The sequence below is a fragment of the Ovis aries genome, chromosome 2, assembly GCF_016772045.2.
Source record: "Ovis aries strain OAR_USU_Benz2616 breed Rambouillet chromosome 2, ARS-UI_Ramb_v3.0, whole genome shotgun sequence".
In the NCBI taxonomy this organism is placed as follows: Eukaryota; Metazoa; Chordata; class Mammalia; order Artiodactyla; family Bovidae; genus Ovis; species Ovis aries.
This window is the reverse complement of record NC_056055.1, coordinates 149,672,611-149,685,382: the sequence shown is the minus strand read 5'-3', so window position 1 is coordinate 149,685,382 and position 12,772 is coordinate 149,672,611. Positions and strand designations below refer to the sequence as shown.

The window sequence follows — 12,772 nt, the reverse complement described above, 5'->3', positions numbered from 1 at the left end:
TGGCTGAAAAGTTCACATGAAGCAAAAAGCCAAATTCTTCCTTAGAACTGGAGATTATCCAGAGTGCCGGTTTGCAGCACTTGCTTTATTTTAGTGAGTCCTGAAAAGTGGCTTACTCTTGTCTCTGTGTCTCTTTACTCATTTCTCAAGTCTTGTTTTAGATTTTAGGAGCTCCTTTCTCTGCTTCCTACAGTTTTTAGAAATCAAAGCTCTTATGAGGCATTATTCTACAGAGTACCAGAAGGGCAGGGACCATTCCGGTCTCGCTGGCCTTTGTAAATCAGATGCCAGCCCAGAAACAGTCCGTGTTCCATGAGTGTGTGAAGGCTGGTGAGTGGATGATTGAACGGCTGAACAGAGCTGCATCACAAAACCTGACTAACAGGTCTGAGGTTTCAGAATTTCAGAGCTAAGCTGCTTTCTGTCTCTTTTTCTTTGTCTGCTTTAAAATCCCAGATATCACAGAGCTATGGAAAATGAAAGCACCTCCACTTACCTGCCAGCAAACCATGCTTCCCTCCTCCCTTGTTTGTTGTTGATGTTGTTTAGTCACTCAGTGGTGTCTGACTCTTTGCGACCCCACGGACTGTATGTAGCCCGCCAGGCTCCTCTGTTCACGGGATTTCCAGGCAAGAATACTGGAGTGGGTTGCCATTTCCTTCTCCAGAGGCTCTTCCCAACCCAGGGATCAAACCTGTGTCTCTTGCGTCTCATGTGTTAACATGTGGATTCATTACCACTGAGCCACCCAGGAAACCCCTCCCACCCCCGACAGACAGCAAATAATGTCTGACAACAGTCTGCCTTTAATGCCTTGTAACATGCCCACCACACAGATGCCAGCCTGGTCTTAGGAGACACTGAGGTGCCCTGCACACATGCTTCATGCATGGAACTGACTTTCTACAATAAAAGAAATGTTGGCCTGAGAGGCTCTTATTATATTTATTCTGACAAGGCTTTTAACTTAAAAAAAATCTTTTCCTTCTACTTTGATTTTTCTCTCTCCCTCATCTTTCTGTTCTCTCTCCTTTCCACTGATTCCCAAAGTTATTTAAGTGTTTTCTCCCTTAATACCTTTAAATTCAAAGTTCTGCTTCTTTAGCAGAATTTAGCAAATCTGTTCTAAGACTCTGGCAATCTTTTTACAATAAGCATGTAAACAACTCAAACCTATTTAGCAGAAGTCCCGTGAGGTCCCAGGTGCTGTGTACCTCTTTCATATATTTTACAAATCTTTATTTATGGGCAACCTTTCTAAATATATCACTTCATGTGTACTTTGGTTGAAATTATTTTTTACCTTTGTGCAGATAGTCACAAATGCCTCCACCACCAGACATATAGGAAACCCACTTATGGAGATATTTCCTTGAGGCCACAAGCGTGTTGTCCTGCTTCACCTGGACCATGTACTGGAGTGGGCCTGTGATCGTCTTCTTGTTACAGTGCCACTTCAAGGAAACATGGGTGGAATCACACTCATATATGCTCAGCGGCTGCTCTGGACTAGACACATTCAGGCCCAGACAGCCACTGCCTCCAATGTTAAATAGGTGGTGGTTTGAAACCCACTTCCACAGCATGTACTTGTTGGGTGGTTTGCAGTTCTCCAGGGTCAGTGTAGATTTGCTGGCTTGAATACATTTCTCGAGGTTCTCACTTTGGATAATGAAGATTCCTTTATCTGAAACAGCAAAGTAGAAGAGAATCTCAGGGGGATCCCACTGTGCATGTCTGAGCTGTGACATGTCACACCAACAGCTATTGCATCTCAAACAGGTCTAAAGTTGAATGGGCAGGGCCCACAACAAGGGCTTGATTTGTACAAATCAAAGGAGTTTCTTGGGAGGCATACATGGACTTGCTGGAGCTAATGGCAAACCTCTGCTCTAAGAATGGATTGGCCCCCTCCCTGGCCCAGTAACAAGGGCTGCTTGTGGACCCACTCGGGAACAGCACTGATAGAAAAGGAGCTCGCCACAGCTGGAGGGAGAGGACTGCTAACAATACTCAGGGCTACAGGAGAGACACACTGGGTGCCCAGGGGTATGGTGACTTTTTTTTTTTTTTTTCCAGACAAGTGCCTGAATGTTAAGAATATGGCAGCTCAATCAAGAGCCGCTGAAATTAACACTTTCCCCATCAAATTTCTGCAGGACACCCAAAGGATAGAATTCAAGGGCTTCTTTGTGTTTTGATAGGAGACCCAGTGCTTGTGAGTAAAAATGCTTCCCCACATTTGTTTTCCGTGCTGGGCCCATCAGAAGTAGAAAGACAGGGACATTTACTCTGGGGTCAGCCTCCTCCTGAGAGAGTCCTTGTTGGGTGGGTCTGGCAGCAGCACACAGACGCCCAGGACACCAGCTGAGGTTCCTCACCTAGCCACACGAGAAGATACAAGGGCACGGTACGGAGACCACGCAGGCCACCGGGGGCGTGGAGTGAGTAGGCATTTTGTGATACACCCCTGAGCCTCCAGCCCCAGGGATCCAGAAGAGAGGATCTGGATGAGTTTCCTGTGGACAAGCTGCCTGGGCCCAGACGGGGCTTATGGGGTATCTCTCTGCTCACTATGTGGCTTTACTTCAAGTTGTCAGCCTGGAAGGCACCTACCCACAATAACTATGAATACCTCTTCCCACAGGTTTTTTGAAGATGGAAATCACATTTGATTTCTTCAGTGTAAGTTCAGAGTGTCCTGAGCACATCGTCGAAGTTCAGTAAATGTTTGATGTTGATTAAACACACTGGCGGGTGCTGCTTACCCAGGCTCATGGTTGCTGGGTTACTTAGCTCCGACCGTCTGGGCAGGTCCAAGAGTTCTTTTGTTCTCCTGTTCACTAGGCTCTGCTCTTAAACATCTTACTTCCTGTCCATTCTTCAAAAATCTAAAGGGATATTATCAGGTTCCCTTAAAACAACTGTGGGTTAGGGCCAGGCATGTCCTGTGGCAGCGGCATAGGGAGTACAGGCAGAGCCTTCTAGAGATTTCAAACAGTGTAGAATGAAGCTTCTTATGTATTGGTACGTGAGAACAATGCTTCATTTTGATAAAAGTTCTTTTGGTTTTTCTAAAGTTGCTCAGGTCAAGAAGAACTGATTTACAGTAATCAAAATCACTTAAGAAACTGTTAAAAAAAGATTGTCAATGTATTAATGGAAGCTATACTTCATTTAATAATTGATAGTGTTATTTATAACCATATATTTGAGGAGTTGAATTAGTTGTCAGAAAATTGCTTTGATCACCATACATCAGAGCAAAAGAGAAGGGGGTGGAGACAGAGAATAAATGGTTTTAGGGAGATTTCATTTAGATCAGGAAATTTGTTTTCCTAATGAAGCCCTTGTCTGTGTGCTTATTAGTAATAGTCATTCAAGATCAAATCTACCTCTCGCCAATTCGATGTAGACTCTGATAATTATTAACATTCTCTCCAACTCTCCTATTCACCTTTTCATGCCTGGGTAAAATGTTAACCTTAATTTCTGTTATAATCTACTAACTAGCTAGCCCAAAGTTCCATTAAATTTTCACAAAAGGATAATTATTTCACTATAATTGTTCTATAGCTTCTATCTAATATGTACGTTCAAATATATCCAGCTCTGCAATTTACTAGCTGTACCATAGCCCTCTGGGCCTCAGTTCATGCACCTAAGATAGGTGGGTAGACTGCCTGACTGGGCGTTAAGAGCTGTGGAATCAGGTAGACCCACCACAGACCAGCCTTGTAACTCTGAGCAAATTTCCTGATCTCTGTGAGTCTTGCCTTTCCTCTTTGAACTGGGAATATGTATGCCACTAACCTCATAGGGATGTTAAAGTATTTCATTAAATAGCTCATGCAGAGTATATCACACACTACCTCCGCACGGGAGGACCTCAGTAAATGTAGGTTGTTATTATTGTCATTATTCTCCTTCTTGGTTCTTGGTCTGCAGATCCAGCTGTAGGTTTGGTTGAACACTTGTAGAATACTAATGTAAGCATGCCACCCAAGACTTCTAACATTATCACAAAAGTCCAGCTTAGTTTGCTTCTGTAACACATGGTGGGCGCAGAGTTTTTAAACAATCCTGAAATACCATGTTATCAACTGTTATGAAGGAAAAAGGCTCCTCAAGCAGCCAGATGACAAAATCTTTGTCTCAGTTGTTTAAATGCATGTGTCATTATGAACTGAGTCTTCATCTGTTCATCTTCCACACTATCTAACTGTAAAGTCTATATTGCAACTCTGTGACAAGAAAGACAAAAATACTTGATGTTGACAAGCAGTATATGGATGGGTCAATGAGTGGTCTGTAAGTACGTGGACATAAAAATTATATATCACTAAAATCTTAGAGGAATAATGTTTTAAAATATCCAAATTATGAAGTGTTAAGAGGAAAGGAGAGAGAGAATTAGAACTCAGTCCCACCAGTGATCATAAAAATACCTTTCCAAAGCAGGAGATATTAGACAATCCTAGATGGTGACTGCAGCCATGAAATTAAAAGACGCTTACTCCTTGGAAAAAAAGTTATGACCAACCTAGATAGTATATTCAAAAGAAGAGACATTACTTTGCCGACTAAGGTCCGTCTAGTCAAGGCTATGGTTTTTCCTGTGGTCATGTATGGATGTGAGAGTTGGACTGTGAAGAAAGCTGAGTGCCAAAGAATTGATGCTTTTGAACTGTGGTGTTGGAGAAGACTCTTGAGAGTCCCTTGGACTGCAAGGAGATCCGACCAGCCCATTCTGAAGGAGATCATCCCTGGGATTTCTTTGGAAGGAATGATGCTAAAGCTGAAGCTCCAGTACTTTGTCTACCTCATGCGAAGAGTTGACTCATTGGAAAAGACTCTGATGCTGGGAGGGATTGGGGGCAGGAGGAGAAGGAGAAGACCGAGGATGAGATGGCTGGATGGCATCATGGACTCGATGGATGTGAGTCTGAGTGAACTCCGGGAGATGGTGATGGACAGGGAGGCCTGGCATGCTGCGATTCATGGGGTTGCAAAGAGTCAGACACGACTGAGTGACTGAACTGAACTGAACTCCATGCTGCTCAGTTTTAGGGTGCTATCACATTTCTACACCCAGCTGCCTTTAGGATGTGGCTTTGGAAAAGTTCTTCAGAATGTATCATAAACAAGTAGCTCTGGCTTACTAATAACAATAAACATGCCATCTCCAAAAGAATAGTATGTCACACGAAGCTAAAAAATGGCCCAATCCCATTTTCCCATTAAGCTATAATGGAATCTGGTGCTAGCCCCATTAATCTCCATAAATTCACTGGAGAGAAAGCAACTGTTTTCAAATAGACTACTAGGAGACCCAATATAGGTAGCAATATTCTGATTATTATCATATGTGCATAAGAGTCATCTCTAACAAAAACATGATGTGAAAATAAGCCACCAGTCCTTAGTGTCTGTAGACAGATTTCAAAAAGGATGAAGATCAAATGTGGGAGGAATCAAGATTGATTATAGATGTCAAGGACATCAGTTCTGCTTGAACACTGATTAAGTGATTAATGAACTACTGCCAGAATTACTAAATTTCTTTGCAGTAAAATGCTATTGTACATCCCTTCATAATTATAAGTTTAGGAAGAGAAAAAGGATTGATTTACTAGAAGTAACTTATAAACTAATTTTCATCCTTAAAAAAATAAAATCCATTGAAACTAGTGTTTCTACTTTCTACTTCTGAGTTCCTCTGGAAAGGAGATCATTTTAGATCCACCCTTTGGTCCCACAGGATGACATGTACTTTTCTAAGGAATGGAAGGAGAATTTCTTTATTCATTCATTTCTTCATTCAACAAGCATTCCCTAGGTGCTGACTATGTGGAAGATACTGTGTAGGGTACCAGAGATAGACAGAAGAATCATTTGCTTGAGTGATATAAAACTAAAACTATATCTATTTGTTCTGGAATCATGCACATTCTCCCAGTTAATGAAAAGAAGGGAGTTTCATCAGTTCCAAAGAAAACATTATAAAATTAACCTTTAAAAACAAATGATGAAAAATAAGAAAAAGGAAAGGACTAGAATTTAAAACACTTTACTGGATCTTCAAGTGATGACATGAGTGAGGTGGACATGGCCCCCTCATCAGACCTTTCTAGATGGAGAGTGTGTGTGTACATGTACTGGCCCATTTTCCAGGGAGGAGACAGCAGAACGGCACTGGAAGGGAGATAGACGTGGCAGAAACTAACTAACTACGCATAAACCCAGAGCATGAACTTCAGCTCTGGATGAGACCATAAAGCTCATTTAATTGAATCATCCTTATGTTATTATTGTTTCCCCAAATGCTATTTTTTTCTTAGAAGTTCTATATTCATATACTTCGGGAGAACCATGTGTATTTACATGCATTTATTTGTAACTTAGACAGAAAAAAATGAACTGCTGTAGATTATTGCCAAATAACTTGAAGCGGTGTCATCTGAGGTTATTGATATTTCTTCTGGCAATCTTGATTCCAGCTTGTGCTTCATCCAGCCCGGCATTTTGCATGATGTACTCTGCATATAAGTTAAATAAGCCGGATGACAATATACAGCCTTATACAGATGACACCACCCTTATGGCAGAAAACAAAGAGGCGCTCAAGAGCCTCTTGATGAGGGTAAAAGAGGAGAGTGAAAAAGCTGACTTAAAACTCAACATTCAAAGAACAAAAATGATGGCATCCAGTCCCATCACTTCATGGCAAATAGATGGGGAAACAATGGAAACAGCGACAGACTTTATTTTTTTGGACTCCAAAATCACTGCAGATGGTGACTGTAGCCATGAAATTGAAAGACGCTTGCTCTTTGGAAGGAAAGCTATGACTAATCTAGACAGCATGCTAAAAAGCAAAGACATTACTTTACCGACAAAGGTCCGTGTAATCAAAGCTATAGTTTTTCCAGTAGTCATGTACGGATGTGAGAGTTGGACCATACAGAAGGCTGAACGCCAAAGATTTGAAGCTTTTGAGTTGTGGTTTGGAGAAGACTCTTGAGAGTCCCTTGGACAGCAAGGAGACCAAACCAGTAAATCCTAAAGGAAATCAATACTGAATACTCATTAGAAGGACGGATGTTGAAGCTGAAGCTCTAATACATTGGCCACCTGATATGAAGAGCTGACTCATTAGAAAAGACCCTGATGCTGGAGAAGGGGACGACAGAGGGCAAGATGGTTGGATGGCATCACTGACTCAGTAGACATGAATTGAGCTAGCTCTGGGAGATGGTGAAGGACAGGGAAGCCTGGCATAATGCAGGCCCATGGGGTTGCAGAGTCGGATGTGGATGAGCGACAGAACAACAACAACTGGAAGTGGGAGACTTGAGATTTCAAACAGACATTAATGGAGGGTCTAATGTGGCGTGTGCTGGGAGCCCTGCTGAGGGACAGGGAGGCCTGGCGTGCTGCGGTCCACGGGGCCGCAAAGAGTCAGCCACGACTGCATGACTGAACTGAACTGAGGAGCCCTGCAGATAGGATACATGTATCAGTGTTTGCACTCAAGAAACTGATGTTCTCCCTGGGAGGGCATCATGAAATGTACAGGAAGAACTACAACTTAATGCCAAAATATATTTTGACATAAGAGGTATAATCACAATAGGAGGAAACCAGGATCTCAAAGGTGTCAGTTTGGTCTAGAAGATCAGAAAAGTCAATCAATCTCACAAGAACACACACACAGAAGAGGCATTTTCATTCAACATTTATTAGGGACCCAATATGTGTTGCATATGGGGGTACACTGGTGAACTAGACCAGCATGGGTGCCTATCCTCATTACAGAGACAGAGTTCAGGTAGTAGAGAAAGTATAGATGGAAAGGTGAAGGGTCACACAAGGGAAACTGGATGGAGCAAAAGTTACCAGAGCTCAGAGATGATGAAAATAATCAGCTCTAAGGGTGATGAGAGCCTCACTATATAAAAGTGTTTGGTGGTTGTAGAATATGAAGTTGGAAAGAGGTGGTTTGGGACCATTTTATGAGGAACTTAAATTTTATTCAAAAATCTGTATTTTATTCAGATGAAAAGGAGCTTTTGGAACAAGAGAAGGCATGACTGAGGCTATGGTGTGGAATGTGAATCATTTGATAAAAACATTTATTGAGCACTTTTTGTGTGCTCAGAATTGTTTTAGGAGAGTGTAGGTGTGAGACAAATGTCCAAGCTCCTGCCCTGGAGTTCTCACTTAGCTGGGATGAGACAGTCCATGTGCAGGATGGAGAACATTCTGAAGACTTCTGCTTTGATCCGGCGAGAGAGACAGAGCCATCAGTTCAACTGGTGGTGATGAGAAAGAAAGAGATTGATTAGACTCTAGTCTCTTGAGAGACAATTCAAGGAGGGAAGAAATGACAGGATCTGGTGATTGACAGAACCGGAGAAGGGAGTTGCAATGACCTGTTTTCTGGCTTCAGCTACATGTTAAGCTGTCAGTTGCCTGCCGATTCCTACCATACCATGAGGTTGGGGTCTAAAGCCTCAGGCTGTAATTAGTGTTGGAAAAGTGCCAGCTGGCGGTCCCTGCAGGAAGTTCCTCTTGAGGCCCTTCCACTTCATGCTCAGCACCCCTTCTGCCCACCTCCACCTGCCTTTTAGTGTCCCCTTCTACTTGGCTCAGAGGTTAAAGCATCTGCCGGCGTCTGCCTGCAATGCGGGAGAGCTGGGTTTGATCCCTGGGTCGGGAACATCCCCTGGAGAAGGAAACGGCAACCCACTGCAGTATGCTTGCTTGGAGAATCCCATGGACAGAGGAGCCTGGTGGGCTACAGTCCACGGGGTCGCAAAGAGTCAGACATGACTAAGCAACTTCACTTTCACTTTCTACTTTAAGCAGCTCCTCTTAGAACAGGCTGAGGTATGAAGTGTTACATAAATATGATTTGAAATGGTAAGCCTTAGTGAGATGTATGTTCTTTCAATTAAAAAAAAAAACACCTTAAAACAATGAAACAATTCATTGAAAAAAAAAATCCTTCTTTTATGGTGGATTTTAGGCAAGCAAAGGGTTTTCTGGTGTTTAATAAATAACACCATGACAGTGGCACCTAAGCCAGTTGATGTATAAGCTGGCCATGTTAAGGGAAGTGGAAGGAGAAGTTCAGATGCGTGGTTCACATCAAGTGCTATGCTTAAGACAAGCTATTCGGAAGCCACTGCTTGCCAACTGCAATCCAAAGAAAGCTAAGCGTCGAAGAATTGATGCTTTTGAACTGTGGTGTTGGAGAAGACTCTTGAGAGTCCCTTGGACTGCAAGGAGATCCAACCAGTCAATTCTAAAGGAGATCAGTCCTGGGTGTTCTTTAGAAGGACTGATGCTAAAACTGAAACTCCAGTACTCTGGCCACCTCATGCGAAGAGTTGACTCATTTGAAAAGACCCTGATGCTGGGAGGGATTGGGGGCAGGAGGAGAAGGGGACGACAGAGGATGAGATGGCTGGATGGCATCACCGACTCGATGGACATGAGTCTGAGTGAACTCTGGGAGTTGGTGATGGACAGGGAGGCCTGGTGTGCTGCAATTCATGGGGTCGCAAAGAGTCGGACATGACTGAGCGACTTAACTGAACTGACTGAACTGACCCCATTCCCCTGGGTTTAACTCTCTTCCAATCCATCTGCCCACACAGCTCACACACTTCCTGCCCCAGGATCAGCTCTTAAATCTGTCCAATTCTTTGCTGTTCTGACACTATCTCAATTTTAGCATGAAAAGGGTCTGGGAGATATGCGGGGCAGGGAGATCACTGCCCTGAAACCAATCTAAAGGTGAGCAATTTCTCTCTTGAGAGGTATCGACATTTCCCAGCTACACAAATTCAGGTTTGTCCTGTCCAGTGAGTCAGATTCAGATTGATTGTTTCCCTTACTCAGATGACTGTAGCAGGAAGGGATGCTGTGTGTGAGTGAATCAAGTCCCGTTCATGGCTGAACGATGCAGGGAAGCTGAATTCTTAATATGTCTTTCCAAACCAGTAAGCAAGGAATTTCTGATGTTTGCAGCCTGTGCATTGTACTTGAAAGACAAAATCAAGGGAAAATGTGTCTGTCCTTCCTGGCCCTCTCTGCATGAATATTTGCATTTTATCAAGATCATCTGAGATGTGGTGTTTATCTCTTGACAATCTGATAGCGCTTAACAAAGCAAGCGGCTTCCTATCAATTGGTTTCTGTTGGGCTGGCCAAAATGTTCATTTGGATTTTTCCATAATATGTAACAGGAAAACCCGAGTGAACTTTGGGGTCAACCTAATAAAATGAGCTAAAAAGCTGAGCACGTTTTAAAATATCCCCTTGTCCTGTCTGAGAACTTCCTTCTCTTTTCCTGCCCTGGCATCGTCCTTGACGTTGAGCCTTCTTTATTCTCCTGAAGCTTCTGAACCTGGGTAATCATCACCTCCACAGGCCTGTGGGACCCCTCTTGCTAAACCTTTTTACTTGTTCTGTTCCCCTTTCTTTCTGATCTCCCCAAATCGTCACTCAGTTCCACAAGGCATACAATACTCTTTCTCACATGCAGGAGATATGAAACCTGGCTTCATGAGCTCTGTCATGCTCCAGCTTTGTCAGGACTCAAACTGCCTTTCACCAACCTCTGTGTGAAGTGGATTAACCCTTCCAGACTGTCCCTGCTACGTGGCCACTCTCATTCCCTCCCTCCTGCTCCCTTTCCATCCGTCTCATCTTTAGCAGTAGCTGACCCTCACAGAAAATCTTCTCTCTTTCAAAGTTCTTCACTGTGTCTGTGTTTCTTACAGGTAAAAAATTTTTTTTAATTTTTATTGTTACTTTATTTTGCTTTACAATACTGTATTGGTTTTGCCATACATTGACATGAATCAGCCATGGGTGAACATGAGTTCCCAATCCTGAACCCCCCTCCCACCTCCCACCCCATATCATCTCTCTGGATCATCCCCGTGCACCAGCCCCAGGCATCCTGTATCTACAGGTAAAATTTTCAGCTGAGTTGAAAACATTTCCTTTGAGCTTTTCATCTATTCCTCCATTTTTCCTGTCTTTATTCAACTCTGAAGTCTCTAACAGACATTGCTTATGTAAAATTCACTATTCACAGCGGCTCCGTTATCATCTTATAGACTGTGGTGAAAATATACCATCTCAGTCACCAGGGAGCCTTGTTACAAAAAGGCATGTTATGGCAAGAAATAGTAAGACAGGACAAGTAAGACATAAACTTCCCTCAACAATGTCTTTGTGTTGAAACCCTGGGAGGATGCGATTCAAAGGCTAGGTCACCAAAACAAAGGGAAAAAGAAAACTCCACCAACACCAGAACGGCCCTGGAATGATGTGACGTTACTGAAAGCGAAAGTGTTTATGTTGGGCTTCCCTGGTGGCTCAGACAGTAAACAATCTGCCTGCAATGTGGGAGACCTTGGCTTTGATCCCTGGGTCCAGAAGATCCCCTGGGGAAGGCAATGGCTACCCGCTCTAGTATTCTAGCCTGGAGAATCCCATGGACAGAGGAGCCTTGTGGACTACAGTCCATGGGGTCACAAAGAGTAAGACATGACTGAGCAACTAACACTTTCACTTTCTCCATTTTATCTGCTTTGCTTTGAGAATTTGCCCACTGAACAGAAATACAGATTTCCTTAAGTGAAAGACAGAAATGAAAACAAAACCAAATCCAGACTTCGAACGGTAGACATAATGTTAGTCCTTGGATTTGTTTGCTAAGGCTACTGTCACAAAGTGTCACCGACTAAGTGACTTACACAGATACAGACTGTGTTATAGATTTGGAGATTACGTGTCGAAAATCAAGGTGTCAGCTGGGTTGGCTCCTTGGAGGCCTGTGAGGGAAAGGTCTGTTCCAGGCCTCTTTCCTTGCTTGAAGATGTCTGTCTTCTCCCGGTGTCTCTTCCTATCATATACTCTTTATTCATATTTCTGGGTCCAAATCTCTTCTTATGAAGACATCAGTTAAATTAGGGCTCACCCTAATCACCTCGTTATAACTTGATTATATCTGTAATGACCTTGTCTCCAAACAAGGTCTCATTCTGAGGTATTTGGGGGTTAGAACTTAAACATAGTTTTGAGAGGGACACAGTTCACCCCAAAACAGTCCCCATGCTTCTTACTCAGCTACCTAATTTGCAGAGCCCAGAGTTAAATGAAAAGGTGGGGCCCTGGCAGGGACAGGGAGGTCCAGTCAGGCTCCACTTCCTGTAGGCCCACAAGGGGCTGCAACCTCTGAGGTAGAAATCACTGGGAATGTACTCAGTCCCTGGACTGTGGAAAGACGATAGGTCCCCACTCAGTCCCCATGGAACCGGCAGTGGAGCTGCCACTCAGGGGACAGCAGCCTTGTCCTGTCACTGGGGAACACTGGCCGCCCACTTCAGGCCCTGGGCCTCTGGTTCCCCAGTCCCAGTGCAACCCGGTTGCCATGATGGGCAGAGGACAGAAGAGTGGATGAGGAGGCTGAAAACCACCCCAGTTTGGTGAGGAATATGGAGTCCTATCCCAACAGGTGCAAAGCTTCATACTAAGGCCACAGATACGGAGGCCAGCACCAAGGTCATCTCTGGGAACTGGCTGAGCCCCATTGTAATTGTTGCCCAAAGCCCCCTGATCCTTACCAGCCGTGTGAGGTAAGGATCCTTGCCAGCCATGTGAGGTAAGGATCCTTGCCCATGTGAGGTAAAAATACCCACTCCAGTATTCACTCTAGAGTGCCCTAAACAATAACCTAATGACACCTTTC

At 43.6% G+C, this 12,772-nt stretch overlaps 1 protein-coding gene across 2 annotated transcripts in view; it reads right to left on the bottom strand.

Moving 5' to 3' along the window:
• Positions 1 to 12,772, bottom strand: part of PLA2R1 (phospholipase A2 receptor 1) — a 126,734-nt gene that overhangs the window by 106,861 nt on the left and 7,101 nt on the right. For both annotated transcript variants that reach the window (XM_027964908.3, XM_060409836.1), the window contains exon 2: positions 1,304 to 1,687. In XM_027964908.3, coding sequence (XP_027820709.2) covers positions 1,304 to 1,687 — 384 coding nt within the window. The remainder of the gene's footprint in view (positions 1 to 1,303; positions 1,688 to 12,772) is intronic.